This window comes from Aethalodelphis obliquidens, unplaced genomic scaffold, assembly GCF_003676395.1.
Source record: "Aethalodelphis obliquidens isolate GAN/ISIS:26980383/991018 unplaced genomic scaffold, ASM367639v1 scaffold69, whole genome shotgun sequence".
In the NCBI taxonomy this organism is placed as follows: domain Eukaryota; kingdom Metazoa; phylum Chordata; class Mammalia; order Artiodactyla; family Delphinidae; genus Aethalodelphis; species Aethalodelphis obliquidens.
Genome location: NW_020838013.1, coordinates 2,730,027 through 2,746,128, shown reverse-complemented (window position 1 = coordinate 2,746,128; position 16,102 = coordinate 2,730,027). Strand labels below are relative to the sequence as shown.

Here is a 16,102-nt window from a genome sequence, read left to right as displayed (position 1 = left end):
CCCAACTCTCAGCTTTCATGTCACCACCTCTGGCAAGTCCACCTGGACTCTTCCAAATGCAATTACACAGCGCTGTCCTGTGCTTCTATAATTCTTTGCCATCCCTTTGACACAGCGACAGTTAACCCTCTGACTGAAATCATCTGTCCCTTTCTGTCCCCCACTGGACTGTGGGTTCTAGGCAGTCTCTAGAGCTGTTGAATCAACAAATGACTCAGCCAGGAATGGGAGCGAGGAACAATTTATTCTCACAGCTGAGCGAATGGCAAGGCTCACAGCCTCGGTAGCAGCAGAGGCAGGCCCTCCCAGCCCCAGCCCTCTCCTCTTGGTACAGCAGCTGCAAGCAGGCCGGGTCAGGAGCCAGGGTGACAGCCAGGGCGGCAGCCCTCCTGCCATGGGAACCGGCTGGCCACAGCGCAGCAGTCAGCAGCAGTAGCAGCAGGTTACAGGGTGGGCAGGGGGTGTTAGCTGGCCTGGCTGACTCCCATCCCCCCACGGATGGTGCCTGGTGAGGGCCTGCTGGGAGCGCCTCAGTCAGCCATGAAGATGCGGCTGGAGATGTCATCCAGGAGCCAGTCGATGCCGGGCAGCAGGTTTTCCCCAGTGACAGCGCTGCAGCCCTGGATGCACCAGTGGTGGCTACGGATGGAGTCCAGCTCCAGGGCCTGGGAGGGTAGAAGGTGATGGTGGGCCCCAGTAACCACAGGCCCTGCCCACCCTCAGCCCCTGCCCTCTGCTGGCCCAGGTGAAATGCATGCCTCCCTCAAGGGCCTGCTTTGGGAAGCCTCCCTTGACCCCTGGTGAAGATGTCAGGGCCCCAGGGCACCCAGGCTCTCTGTACACCGCCACGCCAGTACTACCCCTTAGTAATAAGATGGCAACAAGGGCTTCCGACATTGTGCTATGGGCCCTACAACAGCCCCATAAGCCAGGGATGTGTTGGCCATTTTACTGAGGAGGAAACCTCAGAGAGGTTAAGCAACCTGTGTAAGGTCACACAGCTAGTAAGTGGCAGAACCTAGATTCTAACCCCACTCTTTCTCATTCTGGTGTTCAAGCCCTAGAATAGGAGTTAAGATGCAACCTGGGGTTACACAGGCCTGTGTTTCAATCCTGGCTTCTCTGCTTACTGGCTGTGTGACCTTGGGTGAGTTACCTAACCTCTCTAAGCCTGCTTCACCCTCTGTAGAATGATTATAAGAGTTCCTACCTCATGAGGTTGCTTTGAGAATTGAATGAGTTAACCTATGCAAAGGGCCTGGCACATAGAAAGAACCCACTGCTTGTTGGCTACTGTTATCCTGTGGAATAATCTATTTGCAGGTCTGCCTTCCCCCAGGCTGTGGGGCACAACTATATCCTATTAATCACTGAATCTCCAGTATCCCAAATAGGTCCAGCCACACAGGAGGGGCTGATAAATGTTTTTTAAATAAATTAACAAAGAAATGCGTGCCCCTTTTCCTCCGTGAGCCTGCGTCAAGGCCTGGACTCACCTCACGGATATCATTAGAGGACAGTGCTCCGGGCAGGTCCTGCTTGTTGGCAAAGATGAGGAGGGTCGCTCCAGCCAGGCGCTGGGGAAGAGAAACAGAGGGGGTCAAGGGGGTGCAGGCTCAGAGGGCAGCCTGGCCGCTGCACGAATCACCCAGAGCACCTGGGGTCAGAGATCAACCTGGAAGCTCAGGGCAAGGTCCCGCGGTAGTTGCGAAGGCACAAGCGGGGTGGGTAGTGTGGAGACGGCCTTCGTGCCCAGCCATTTATGGGGTGGAGGGAGCCCTGGGCTGGGCTGAGACCCTGGTTCCAGCCCAATCACCAGCCCAGTGGGCACTTCTCTCCTCCATGCCTCACATTCCTCTTCCATAAATGGGGAGGGGGTGATGGGTAAGATGCTCCCCAGTTCTAGACTGCTCCGATCTGATGACCTGACATGCACAAGGAATGCGACTGTCCCAGAGGCTATGGGGTCTGTTGGAAATGACCTTTCCCTCTTCCAAGTTCATGTAGCCCTCTAACTGTCCCACTACCCTGACAGGCCTCACTCTCTGCCTGTGATTCCAGTTATTTCCATATATGTGTTTGTGACTGGGAGTTCCTCCATGTGGATGGTGGATCTGGCCCTTAAAAAGGGCCATGACATGCCAGCCCAGGGCTGAGCATTCAACAGCCAGGGTCTCACTGGACCTGCTCGACACCCCTGTTTATGCCACTTGTCCCTCCATAATTATTAACAGCTCTCTTTTACTCTCAAAAGTGTCCTGGTTTTCAACTAAATGAAGTGTAGTAACCTGGCTCAAACCCTGGAACAGAGAAAGGACATTAGTGGAAAAACTGGTGAAATCCAAATAAAACCTGGAGTTCAGTTCATAGTAACTTACCAATGTTAAGTTCTTAGTTTTGCCATTTGTATGGCAGTTCTGTAAGATGTTCACATTAAGAGAAGCGAGGTGAAAGGTATATGGGGTATCTTTTTACTATCATTGTAACTTTTCTGTAGATCTAAAATTTTATTTAAAGAAGAGCATTTTGGCCCAGACAATAAATTTTAAGATCGCCATAATTATAATGCCCATCTGAGAGATGAGGCAGTGGAGATTCAGAGAAGTTAAGTGCCTTGCCTGAGGTCACACAGCGAAGAGTCCGACTGCTGAGCCAGGTTCCACTGCTTCCCAAAGCTTCACACACTGGCCTCAAGTCATCCTCCCTGAAGCCCAATTCAAGGTGCAGAAACTGAAGCTCAGGGTGGTGAAGCAGTGACATCGCAGGGATGTAAACTAATGTCTCCATCCACAGAGTGTCCTGCTCAAGGCACTGTGGGCCTCCCTAGACCAGGTGTACAGGTTGTCTCTGCCTCCACAAGGGTGCTGGACACGTGGTGAGGGCTCAGTGAAGGAACAGACCCCACCTGAGGTGTCCCTCTGGGTTCACAGCCCCCTCAGGGAATCTGCTGAGGAAGGCGTGCACACATCCACATATGCGCACAAAGTATTGGGGCCCGGACACTGGGGAAAGCCCCGCTTCCCCTGCTCAGCCAGGCCTCCTGCCCACCTCCTCCACCAACAGGTTCTGGAGCTCCCGCTGGCAGTCCTGCATGCGCTGGCGGTCGGCGCTGTCCACCACCCAGATGAGGCCGTCGGTGCTCTCAAAGTAGTTCCGCCAGTAGGACCGCAGGGACTTCTGGCCGCCCACATCCCAGATGTTCAGCTTGAATCTGGACAGGGAGGGGGTGGCTGGAGGTCAGCCTGGCCCCTCGCCTGCCCTCCCTGCCCTGCTCTGGGCGGGCCCCCCCTCGGGGACCCCGCTCACCCTCGGTGCTCCAGGGTCTTGATGTTGAAGCCCAGCGTCGGGGAGATGGTGTCGATGTCTTCCCCATTGAACTTCTTGAGGATGGTTGTTTTGCCAGCATTGTCCAGGCCACTGGGGTGTACCAGGTTAAGGAGAAGTCCCCATGCTCTGCAGCCTGGTGACATCGTCACAGTGCCCCTCTCTTGGGGGACAAATCATTTCCCACCACATATCAAAATAAGTTGAATACATGCCAGACCCACACGATACATGTGAAAGTGTCAAGAAACACCTTATCATCTTCTGACCAGAGGCTCCTTAATTCATCCCACGACATATACTGGCGGCCTGCTCTGAGCCAGAACACCTCTGGTGCTGCGGGCGGCCTGGAGCCACAGTCCCCACCTTGTGCAGCTTACACTCTAGGGCGGGACAGTGGCACGGGGCACACAAGTGAGAAGGAAGGCGCTGTCAGAGCCCGGTGAGTGTCAGCGCAGTGAAGAGGCTTTCGGAGAGGGCCATCGAGGAGCCTCCTTTAGCTCAGCACCAGGGAAGGCCTCTCTGACCGTCTCGAGCTGAGGCCCAAACTGCAAGAAGCCAGCTTTTTGAAGGACTGGGGGAAGAGCGTTCTAGGCAGAGGGAATAACAAAACAAAGTATGTGGGGGCAGCCACCCTTGCCTTTTCTGTTTTTCGAATATTCCAAACCCTTTGCTGCTGAGCGTGCGCACAAATGGGTAAGTTCAGCAGCAGGAGAGAACCACCCTCCTCTTTCCTTCGAACACTTAAGGGGGCCTGCAGCTGGGAGGGGGCGGGAGGACCTCTCCGGAGACCCAGCCGTAGTCCCTGATAATTGGCGGCTGATCGTCCCCCCTCACCCGCCGCAGCTCCAGCATCCATGCTTCCTTCTCCACTGGATGCTCCCGTCAGCTGACAAGAAGCAAACAACACCCTCTCTGTTTTTTTTGTTTTTTGCGCGGCATGTGGGATCTTCCCGGACCGGGGTACGAACCCGTGTCCCCTGCATCGGCAGGCGGACTCTCAACCACTGCGCCACCAGGGAAGCCCCAACACCCTCTCTTGATCCCTCTCCCCCTGACTTTTTCCTTTATTTCCTTCCCTTTATAGCAAATCTCAGAACTGTTGTCCATACTCACCCTCTCCAATTTCTATCCTCCTTCTCTTTCTGGAAACCGTTAGACTTTTGCTCCCACTGCTTCCCCGAAACTGCTCTGGCCAACGTCAGTCCTTAGAGACGCCATGTTGTTCTCAGCTGGCTGGGCAGTCCTCAGCCTTCTTCCCCCTGCTCAATGAGCAGCGCTCACAGAGCCCAGCCCCGCCCCCCACTCCGGGCCACGCCCTTGCCCGGGTCTCCCCTGGCCTACCTGGTCATTCCTCCTCATCTCCCTGACCTCTAGATCTGAGCAGCCTAGGTTCTCTTCCCTGTCCACACTCCCTCCCTCAGTGATCTCATCCAGGATCACGGCTTCAAATACCATCTTTATGCTGATGACTCCCAAATTCACACGTCCCACCCAGCTGCTCCCCTGGACGTTGGTCCCTATATCCAGCTGCCTAGATGACGTTTCTAGGATGTCTCAGAGGCATCTCACATGGCGCAAGCTGAGCTCTCATCCTCCCCCCGGAATGTGTTCCCCGCCCCCTTCTACCTCTCAACAAGTGGCTCCTCATTCTTCTAATTGCTCAGGCCAGAAACCTAGGAGTCACACTTGACTTTACACTCCTTCTCACACTCATGTCCAATCCAGCAGCAATTCCTACTGGCCTACTATCAAGACGTCCCTCAACTTCCATCACCTCACTGCTTCCATCGTGATCCAAGCTCCCATAGTATCTCACCTGTGTTACTGCAGTGGCCTAACTAGTCTCAGATCTCACCTCCTCTCTGCACTTCTCATTTAAGGAAAAGTCCCCGACTGTATGGCACAGGGAACACTACTCAGTATTCTGTAATAACCTTTATGGGAAAAGAATCTGAAAAAGAATGGACATATGTAAACGTATAACTGAGTCACTCTGCTGTACACCTGCAACAAACACAATATTGTAAATCAACTATACTCCAATATAAAATGAAAATTAAATAAATTAAAAGAAGAAAAACAAGGAAAAGTCCAGAACCAAAAGGTCCCACGTGAGGTGGCTCTTCCATCTGACCTCCTTGACAGTCCTTTGAACACACCAGCTGAGTTCCTCCTTGGAGACCCTTACACTTGCTGCTCCCTTTGTTTAAATAATTTTCCCCAGGTATCTCTACATGGTTCATCCCTCACCTCCCTGTCTTTATTCAACTGTTATTTTCTCAGTGTGGCCTTCTTTGACCACCTTATTTAAGCTGCATTATTCTCCGTTCATGCTATGCATTTTACTCATTTTGTTAAGGTCTTTCTCCCCTCAGCATTACTTAGAATGTCCGTGAAGTTCGGGTTTTTTTGTTTTGCTGTTTTACCCCAGCCCCCAGGACAGTGCCTAGCACACAGTAGGCGCTCAATAAATGTTTACTGCATGAGTGAATTCTCTGTGCCTTTCTCAGAGTTCTTCAAAACAGACATGATGTAAATTTTATTTTTAAGTTATCTGCGCACAGAAGTGTCTTCTCTCTTCTAGGGGTGCCCCCGGGCCTGGCACAGAGGAGGGCGAACGAGTGCAGATGTCTGCTAACGGGACTCAGAAGGTCAGCGGGGCCCTCGGGCCTGCAAGCCGTCAGCCGCTGGGACACCGACTGGCCGTGAAGCAGGAAGGAGACGCACGGTTGGACCCACGGGCTGAACAACCCGCGGACTGCACACCCACTTCTCCCAGGAGTGAAGGGCGGGGCCCACACGCCCCCGGGATTCCGACCTTGAGGGCGGGGCCGAGGCCGGGCACCTTCCGACAGGGAGAGGAGGCGCCCAGGGCCAGAGAGGACAGCGGCCCCACGCTCGGGCCAGACCGACGGGTGGTAACGTTCGAGTCACCTCCGGGCCCCACCTCCCCCTACACTGGGACATCTGGTCCGGCCGCTGCGCCTTTACGCCCACACCTTTGGCCTTAGGAACGAAGCCTCCCGACCCCCCCGCGCCCCGAGCCGGTGGTACGGCCTCCTCCCGGCCACCCGCCAAAAGCTTTGGTAGGGCCCACGAGCGTGACGCACAAAGGGCAGTTGGTATGGGCCGGCCGGCAGCACATCCCGCAGCCGGTAGGGGGCGCCTGGCACCGCCCACCCGGCGGGGGCCCCCTGCTACCCTCGCGGCTCCGGCATCGGGGAGGATACAGCATGAGCAGTCGCAGCTCCCGCTCTTTCTGCTTCATCTTCTTCAGAATGGTCAGAAGCCCCATGTCCCAGTAGCCCCTTACCGGCCGCCGTTTCTTCGTAATCCCGGGACCCCTTTCCCTGCTCCTATTGGCTATCACGCCCACAGACAGCACAGCCTATTGGTGGGCTCCGCGCTTAGTCTCGCCCTCGTTCCCACGTGACTGTGAAGCTGCCTGGCTTTGCTGCGACGGAAGGTCCCTCTAGCGGCGCTGGCGGATTCTGCGCGACCACCTGCGTTAACCCTTAGCATCCCGAGGGCTTGGGTGACTAGAGCATCGCCATTCTTTCCTTTCCAGGATCCCAGGCTCGGCTGGGAACGGAAACCTGAAATTCCTGGGTTGTATCTTGGCTGCATATAGGGAGTAGGAGTTCTGACTTAGGAGCCAGAACCAAGAGCCCCAAGGATGTTGACGTCACCCTGCGGCCACTGTGAGGCTCAGTTCCCCGGAAGCATGGTCCATATCCTGCTCATCTTGGGACTCGACATCATCCCAAATCTACCAGTTACAGGGCTTCCCTACTTTTCCTGGCTCCTGAAATCGTAGAGGGTAGCCCGGGGATTCTCCACCCAGGGTGGAAATGGCCTTTAGGGCCCCTTTGGAAATGTGTGGAGGCGTCATTGGATTGTACCGATTACAAGGTAGAGTCCCTGTCGTTTAGAGGTCAGGGGAAAGACTTGCACAAAGAATTGTCCCGCCCAAGATGCTCATTGTTTCGTTATTGAGAAGCATAATTTTCATTTTGCCGATAAGAAAATGGAAGCTCACATGGTGCTTAGCGTGATTGACATAGTGACTGACATACAGTAGGTGCTCAGTAAATATTTGTGGTTGAATGAATGACTGCAAGCGTTTGGTTCTTAACCTTAGCGCTCAAGTCCAGAAAAAGTGAGGAAGCCGAGGCCGAGGACTAGACAGATTGTAAACACAGAAGGGTGAGCCTTATTGTCTTTTCTTGAGCCCTTCCCCTAGGCCACCACAGGGTAAATGTGAGTAGGCAGCAGAGTGGGCTCTTTCTAATGCTTGGGAAAGAACAGTGAGGCATCAGATGAAGATAATGGCTAACTTCTGTGTCATTTTGTAAAGCATTCACGTTTTCTACTTTATCCTCCCCGCAACCCTGAGAGGTTTATTTCCTTTTTGTAGATGTGATAGTGGAGTCCCCAGAGTTTAAGGAGCTTGGGCAACAATTTAAACTCGGGTCTGGTCAACAGGAAAGGGCACTGTTTTTCTGGGTCCCTCCATGGTGTTTGTCTAGAGAGGGAGAGGTCTGGAGTGAGCTGGAGCTCCCCATCTTGCAGAAGAAGGTTGTAGACAGATGAGGGCTGGACAGAAGCGGGTGCCTGGCTGGGCCCCTTCCATCAGCACCATTTGCTCTCCACCAAGCGCACACAAGGGAAGAAAGTGAGCGGAACTCCTCTTCAAAGCCTTTGAGACACAACTAAGATCACAATGTGTTGCCATCCTGCCTCCATGAGTCTATGCTACAGAATTTCTAGCACCAGCACGTGGACCTTTATGACAAGGAAGTTCACTTTGGCATGGTTTGGAACAGCAAGAAATTGGAAAAAATCTAAGTGCCTTCACCAGGGATCAGTTACCTAAGCCGGGGTACCCCTGTGTGGGGGGTTCCATGAAGCCTTTGAGAAAGGTGAAGTACCTGCGTGGAAAGCTGTCCATGCCATATTAAGTGAAAAACAAACCCGAATTTCAAACCCATTTTAACATTTAAAATAACAATAACCCCCTAAACAATGTTTTCTCACACTATGGGATACAGCCCATTAAGTATATTGTGAAATTATTTTAGTGTCACAAGTTGAAATGTATGAAATTGCCCATATTTGACCATTTTGACAACAAAGATATCAGTTTCATATAGCTCAACCTAGTAGCATTAGCAAAAATTAAGTAGAATGAACAGAGCAGAAAACATTGCTGCCGGTGCCCCCTTGAAGAGCAGGTAAGTGGTGTTTGTTGAAACATTTGTTTCAGATACTTATATGGATATATGTACACACTGAGTCACAGTCCCAAAAGTTTTAAAATTGCTGCAGTTCAGCTGTTGACTCTGGAGCAGTTTTGAGGGAAACTTAAAATTGTTACCATAAGCACTTCTGGATTGTTTTACTTCACTATTACTACTGGCATTGAAATCCTTAAATGTCAGGCTTTAAAGCCCTGTCCTGTCCAAGCTGTTAGTGTAGCTTCCCAGGGGTTAGAGTAGGATTGCAGTGGACACCAATTTGAAAAACAACCTCATAGCTTGGTGAAACATTAGGAGACCAGGGGGTAACTGTATTGAACTTTTGAATAATGATTGCCAGGAGCTAGAAGTCAAGGGTAGGGGAGTGAAGGTGGAGGGGCTTTTAAGGACTGATGTAGGGGCCTCATGACAGTATTTTCATTTGCCTCATGGAAAGGTGGAAAGGGTGCTCCTGAGGAAATAAAATCTTTGGGGAATACCTTTGGAAGAAAACTGGGAAAGAAGATCTCTAGAGCTGTAGTTATATATAACTGTGAATATATATATATATTCACAGGAAATAATCATGAGATTAAAATACCCAAATCCTAACAGCTGTGAAACAGGCGCTTGAAAGGAGAGTTTCTTGGGGCTAAGTAAGTGGATTATAACTTGAGGGTAGAGTTCTAGATGCCTTTTAAAAGGACAAATTTACCCAATGTCTGGGGAGGAAAATTTGGCTTTATGGTTTTAATTTTAAGAGGTGTAGCCTTTTTGATCCAGACAGTCCATGTATCACCTTTATAATCATAAAAGAAACTTTATTTTTTACTCAGAAACAACAAGAACAACAAAAAGCCGGGGGAAAAGATGCTGCTTAAGTATAATTGTTGATCATTAAGCATTAGCAAGAAGTATATCTAAGTATTTTATTTATTTATTTGTATATATAAATATTTAAACTTGCTCTAGATGAATTTCCTATTTGATTCTTTTAAACTGTAATGTTCATGTGAGGTGGTTTAAAATCAACTTACAGTTTTGATAAGAGGAATCCTGTTTTTCTCTCTGTTGAAACACATCTGTGATGCAAGTTTTATTTTGGGGACCACATGCATATGACAGAGTCACCAGCCAGCACTTGATGGCAGCATACCCAAGTGCAGCTTTCGTCCTACTAATGAGTAAACAACTGGAGGCTTGAATGTACATCCTAATCACTGAACCAGCAACTGCCTACAGACGACAGTTCTACCCTGGCCTGCTCCTGCACTCCCACCCCTTATCTCTCTATAAGCCTTAAGTATCCAAGGGCCATCCTGTCCCCAGTGCATGTGTACAACGTGCAGGCCACAGCAGAACGCCTCAGATGGCAAGTCAGAGTGTTGGAGCATCCTCATTCTAGGTCTCAGCCCAGCTGCCTCTTGTGGGAGACAGAGGAGGTATCCTCTTCAACTTCCAGATAACGCAATGAGCTGTTATACCCCTGTCATCCTCCTCAGGGCACGTGACATCCTCAGGCCTTTCCAGAACCTTAGGAGTGATTAAGGATATGACAATCTGAGCTATTCCAGCAATCACGTCCACGTCCACCTGACCTGTGCCTTGGCATCCCCAAGAGTAAGGCTGTGCCAGCAGCTTCGTGTCTCTGCAGGGCCTGGCCTGGTGAATGGGGCTGGGGGGAGGGAGTAGTTGCTGTGCCTTCACTCAGCAACCTGAGAGGCAGGTACCACACTTACCTCCACTCGACAGGTGAGCCAGGGGCTCCACTCACCCAGATTGCTGCCGTAGCCTCTCCACCCGTTTCCCTGTTCCTCCTCCCCAAGGCAGAGGGACCTTTTAACCTCTGGTCACATCATGTCTGGCCTCTGCCCAAAGCCCTCCACTGGAGACTTCCCTGGTGGTCCAGTGGGTAAGACTCCACGCTTGCAATGCAGAGGGCCTGGGTTCGATCCCTGGTCGGAGAACTAGATGCCACACGCACGCCGCAACTAAGAGTCTGCGTGCTGCAACTGAGTCTACATGCCGCAACTAAGACTGGGTACAGCCTAAATAAATAAATATTTAAAAAAAAAAAAAAAAAGCCCTCCACTCTCTGCTGGGTACTCCCCGTATCTTTACGTGTTAGAGCCCAAGGGCTTCAGTGACCTACCAGGCCCTGCATGAGTGGTCCCCATGGCTCTGTGCCCCCATCACCTGTTCCTCCCCTGCTTACCAATTCTCCAGCTGGCCAGTGCATTAGGGGCCAGCACCCTTAACCCATACCTCCCTGTCACCTCCCTCTTTTCAATTTTTTGCTCAAATGTCCAATGTCTCAAAAAATTTTTTTGTTCAAATATCACAATAAGGCCCAGCCTGACTGCCCTATTTAAGTCTGAAACTGCTCAATCCCCTACCCACATTCCCCAAATCCTTTATTTTGCTCTATATTCCCCCATGACAGTTAAGGTCTTCTACCAGCCTATATAATTCCCTTAATTTATTACATTTATTCTCCCCCACCCCTCCGTCCCCTCTAGAATGGAAGCACCATGAGGGCAGAGAGTTGGATCTTTTTTTTTTTAAAGCTGTCTCGCAGCACCTAGAACAAGGCCCGCCACATAGTAGATGCTCAATAAATATCCACTAAGTAAAAGGAATGGAGCAGAGAGTTCATTAACTGCTTTCTAGCTACTCACCCAACCAGAAAGCAGCAGAACCTCATCAGCCTTGTTCCAGGCTTCTCAGGCCTGGCCCCCACTGTCTCCTGTGAAATCCCACAGAGGGTAACTCCTAGACCAGGCCCAAACCGAGGAGGGCATCTCATAGGCAGCCCTCCTGCACATGTCCAGAGTGGGAGCTGGGGCCTGGAGTGGAAGGCAGGGAAGTGCCAGGTCTCCTGTGCCCACACGTCCACCCTCAGTTCAGTGGTTAGCCCCTGGTTCGGTAAAATGCCCACTCTGTTCTTTCAAATGGCACAACACCCCTCAGCCTTGGAGGTGTCCACCTCCCAAGAGGCCTCAGGCTAATCCCAACCTCCAGCCGCAGAAAAGGGGCCTTCCGAGGTCAGTTGTCACATTCCTTCATTTTCCATAGAGGAAATTGAGCCCCAGAGAGGGCACAAGGCTGCCTGAGGCCTTGCACTTGGTAGCACCTGACTGCAGGTGAACCCAGTTCTCCTGGGACAACTTCCTAGCCGCCTTCTGGCTGGGGCCCCCTCCCGGCTTCAGGAACCCTGGCCCAGGACCCGTGGGAGACCCCATCCTCAATGGTGCTTCAGTGAAGTTCAGCAGTCCTGCCCCCTCTGACCCACGGCAGGTTTCTGCCACAGGTGCGAATGCTCCCCACCCTTCTGAGGGTGCCCTGTTATTTCCACTCCAGAGCTGGGAGACGTTAGCTGGCTCGGCGAGGAGTAAGATGGGAAGAGCGCACCGGAGCTGCAACAGAACCCCGTCTGCCTGGCTCTGCCTCCTCCCCGCCCGGGGCCAAGTACCTTCCTCTCACTGAGCCTGTTTCCCCAGCTATAAAGCGAGGAGAGTGGACGACAATCTCTAGAATCTTCTGACCATGACCGACGGCCAGTCCACCTTGCCAGAGCTCTCAGCACCCTTGGTACAAGTCCCGGGCTGGGTCGGCCAAGGCAAGCCCTCTCTTGTCTGTGCTTGTGAGTCACTGGCCACACAGGGTTGGGCTTTATCCCCCATCCCACCCCAGCCCTCCAGGCTCTTGCTCGTGACCCTGGCTGGCCACTTCCCCAAACCGGCCTCTGAGTGAGGCCTTCCTGTCTCTCAGCGCTCTTGTGGGAACCGACACAGAAGCTAAGAAGGGAGAGAGCTGTTTGAGGAGTGGAAAGGCTCCCTCCAGGGCTGGGGTGATTGTCCTTTCTCTCCAGTGTCCAGGATCTCAGCAGGGTGCCCGGCATGGACTTCTCCACATCCAAAGTGGACAGTGGGAATGTGACATCACAAGGGAGGTACAGCCAGGGACACTGGGACAAGAAGGAGCTCCCTGGTGACTGCTTTCCATGCCTGGTTTTAGTTATCATGACAGCCTATTATACAGACAAGGAAACTGAGGCCCAGAGAAACCAAGGGCCCTGTCCAAGATCACATGGTTAAAAGAGGCAGAGCAGGGATTTGAACTCAAGCCTGTTTGGGACTTGGACCACCGGGGAAAATCCACGTGCTGTGGTCACTGCTGTCACATCCCATGAAACCCTGGGAGGCTCGCTGACTCTTCAGTGCTCAGTTGTTTATAATTTATAGTCCCTGCCCTCTTCCAGAAGTTTAAGTCGGCTTCCCAGAAAGATGTGTACGTTCAAGGAGTAGCAGAGAATCAGAAGCACAAGGCTTTGGAGGCAGCAGGGGGCCCAGCAGGACTGGGGGGTGGGAACGTGCACCAGCTCCCACCTAGGACTGGGCGGTGATGGCGTCATAGAGCCCCTGTGAGGTCACCCAGTTCCTGGGAGGCCCAGCTATTGGCAGATTCCAGCTTTAATGAGAGCCCCCAAGGTCAAGGTGCTGTGCTGAAGTGAAGGTCAATCCTTTCCTCCCTATGCCCTGGGTTGTCCCCACGATGTCACTGCCCCAGTCCTTGCCCAGCATTCAGTTCATCTGGAGTCATCCCCTTAGCAAGCCTTTCCTTTCCCACTTATGGGTCCCTGTGAAACAATAAAAAGAGAGAGGGCTGGGCTTGGTGTCAGAGACAAGTGGGGATTGAGTCCATCCCACCTGGGGATGTGACCTGGCCAAGGGATGTACCGCTGAGCGGCAGCTTCCCCATATCTGAATCTGAACCAAGGTGGTGGTGTCAGCCCAGCATTCGTTCCCCCTTCTCCTGCCAACAGCACCCCAGTACCCTCTGGAAGTTTCCCCTCCCTCACCCCCAGTCCCTTTCACCTTATCTCCTGGCCACAGTGACTGATGTCAGGAATAGCCACAGGACTAAAGCTGGACCAAGCAGAGCCAGGTCTGGGACCTTTGTTGGAAGTATTGGGAAAGTGGCAGGGAATGGAGGGATGCGCCCTCCTGGGGCAGCTAAGCTGGTGTTTCAGGTGGCCAGCTTACCACCTTGAGCCAGACCTGCCTGAGGATGTATCCAGCCGGGGGAGAGCAGATAGGGTGAGACAATGACTGCTGATGACATTGCTTGGGCATCATGATCTAGCCCACCTGAAGCTGTTATACTCGAGACTTGTCAGTAACTTAAGCTTAATTAGATCATTTAGGAAGCTAAGGATCCAGAGATAACTAATTTCCCATCTCTTATTGAGACTCCTTTGTAAGCATGAGAAATTTTTAGCAGATTTCATCAAATATTAAGTGCTGCTTCTTACATATGGACACAATCATTAACCCTCTTTTCATCAAATGTATTTCATTAGAAAAAAAACTCATCCCTGTTCTTGCATTCTGCCGTTTTTTCTTAGAATAATAATAATAAAATACAAGCCTGCTGTATGTGAGCAAAAAATTCATCAGTCGTTTATTAAGTGCATTTATTAAGTGCATTTATTAAGTCATTATTAAGTGCATTGAACAGATGATTATGGGACTTACTGTGTGCCAAGCACAGTTCTAAGCCCTTTACATATATTACTTCATTAAATACTTATATTATTACAGTGAGGCATAAAGAGGTTAAATGACTTGCTCAAGATCAAGTTCCAGGCCCTGGGATCAAGCCCCTCCCCCCATTCTTCAATGTCTTTCCCAAAGAGCTCTTTCTCTGCAAAGCCTTTTCTGATCTCCCCAACAGGAAGTGCCCCCTGGCCGCCCCAGATGCCCTCACAGAGGCAGGCTGTCACCCTCCTGCCCTGCCCTGCAAGTCAATGTGCTGGGCATGTGTCCTACACCCCATCTGGTTGTGAACCCCTCTCAGCTGAGGCTTAGCTTCCACACAGGCCCATCCATGGTTGTGGGCAGGAAGTCGACAGCCAGCCTCAGCCCCACCAGCAGTCGCCTGGCCTCTTTCTCTGCTCTCCATCATCCGAACTCCCTCGAGGTGCCCTGAGGAGGCAAATGAGGGGTGCTCATGGTGGGGGACCTGGAGAGAGGGGTCCTCATCCCCGGGCAGCTGAAGACCGCAGGCATCTCTCCAAGCCCAGGAGGCGTGGGAAGGAATTGGGACAGGGTATCAATGCATCCTGGCCTCTCCCAAACCAGCTGTGTGACTGTCACCTCCCGGTGCCTCAGTTTCCTCACTGGTAAAATGAGGAGGATGGTTAGGGAGAGTCCCTCAGGAACCTAGGAAAGTTCCTGTGGGAATGAGTAAAGCAGAAGTTTTTTACTCATCCAGGAAGCTTTTGGGGTTCCCGGATGGCAAGCTGCCTGCTGGATTTCACTTACGTATTCATTAATGGAGCGCCTATTATGTGGTGGCAGTGTCTGAGGCACTGGGGATGCTTCAGAGAGTAAGATGGGCAACGATCCGGCTGCCCAGGAGCTCACTCTGCAGCTCTGGTTTGGGGAGGCCTCTGAGCCTCCACCCACAGGGGGCAGCAGGTTTGGGACTAAAGGACCAGGCCCTTCCATGCTGGGTGTGGAGAAAGACTGAGGGTTTGGAGGAGAGAAGAGCGTCCTCCCACCAGCTCTGCCCCCTTCCGCCAGGTGACCTTGCCTCTCTGGGCATTAGCTCCTCACCTTCTAAGTGAGAGTTTGGACTGGTTGGCCCTGAAGCCTGCTCTGCCAGCTTTCCATGGCCATTCATGGTTAAACATTACCCACTCTGTGTCCCTCCCTCCCTGCCACTCCTCAGGGAGATCAAGCCATAAACGCTGCCTTCTTCCATCTTCCTTCAGGTCTGTGGGCCTCTGAGAGGGGCCACAGGCATACTTGCTGACTGTCTCCTCTACACCTGAAGCCAGGGTCTTGAGAGGGGAAGACTGGTGGTCCAGGTCTGGGGCTGGGGGCTTAGAGTGGGGATACTTGGGCCCTAGCCTCCCCCCACCCCATCTGCCTCCAGATGTTTTTTCTTGGTTACATCATGCAAGGCTCTCTGGATCCTTCCCTGAGGAGCTCATGGCTTAATGAGCCCCTCAGGTGCCCTCCTCAGGCAAGATGCCTCAGCCTTCCTGGTTTCTGGGAAACAAAAATAACTCAGAGAGGCTCCTCTCCCACGCCCTTCACAAGCAAGGAGGGCCAGGCCCAGCTGTCATGCCCAGCCACACCCACCCAGGTGTTTTAAATTATGAGGCTGCATAATTAATCCTGTGTACCCATAAATCTCAGGAGTGGGAATGGATCCTAGCCAATATGCAAAGAGCTCTCTTCTCATCTCATTCTTTTCAGTCTTCAAATCAACTTTATAAGTAGGTATAATTTCTTGGTCATCCACAGCATGCATACAAGAACACTGAGGCTCCAGGTGATAGACCTGGTGAGTAGAGTGCCAGGTATCAGAGTCAAGTCTGACTCTAAAGCCCAAACTGGTTTCATACCCACTTCATAGCATAGCAAGAGACTATTACAGTTAATGCCCTGCTCATGACAGACATCACTAATCAATCATGGGCTGGCAGACATTGCTGATCAATTGCAGTGTTCTTTTCTAGTAAGTTC

General features: G+C 51.9%; 1 protein-coding gene across 1 annotated transcript; it reads right to left on the bottom strand.

The window, feature by feature from the left end:
- Positions 1-224: 224 nt before the first annotated feature.
- Positions 225-6,709, bottom strand: ARL2 (ARF like GTPase 2). Its single transcript, XM_027090088.1, has 5 exons — positions 6,558-6,709; positions 3,307-3,417; positions 3,049-3,211; positions 1,497-1,577; positions 225-665 (listed from the first exon to the last, which is right to left on the bottom strand). The coding sequence occupies exons 1-5, from the start codon at positions 6,620-6,622 to the stop codon at positions 531-533; spliced, it is 555 nt and encodes a 184-aa protein (XP_026945889.1). The 5' UTR covers positions 6,623-6,709; the 3' UTR covers positions 225-530.
- Between the last annotated feature and the right edge of the window lie 9,393 nt (positions 6,710-16,102).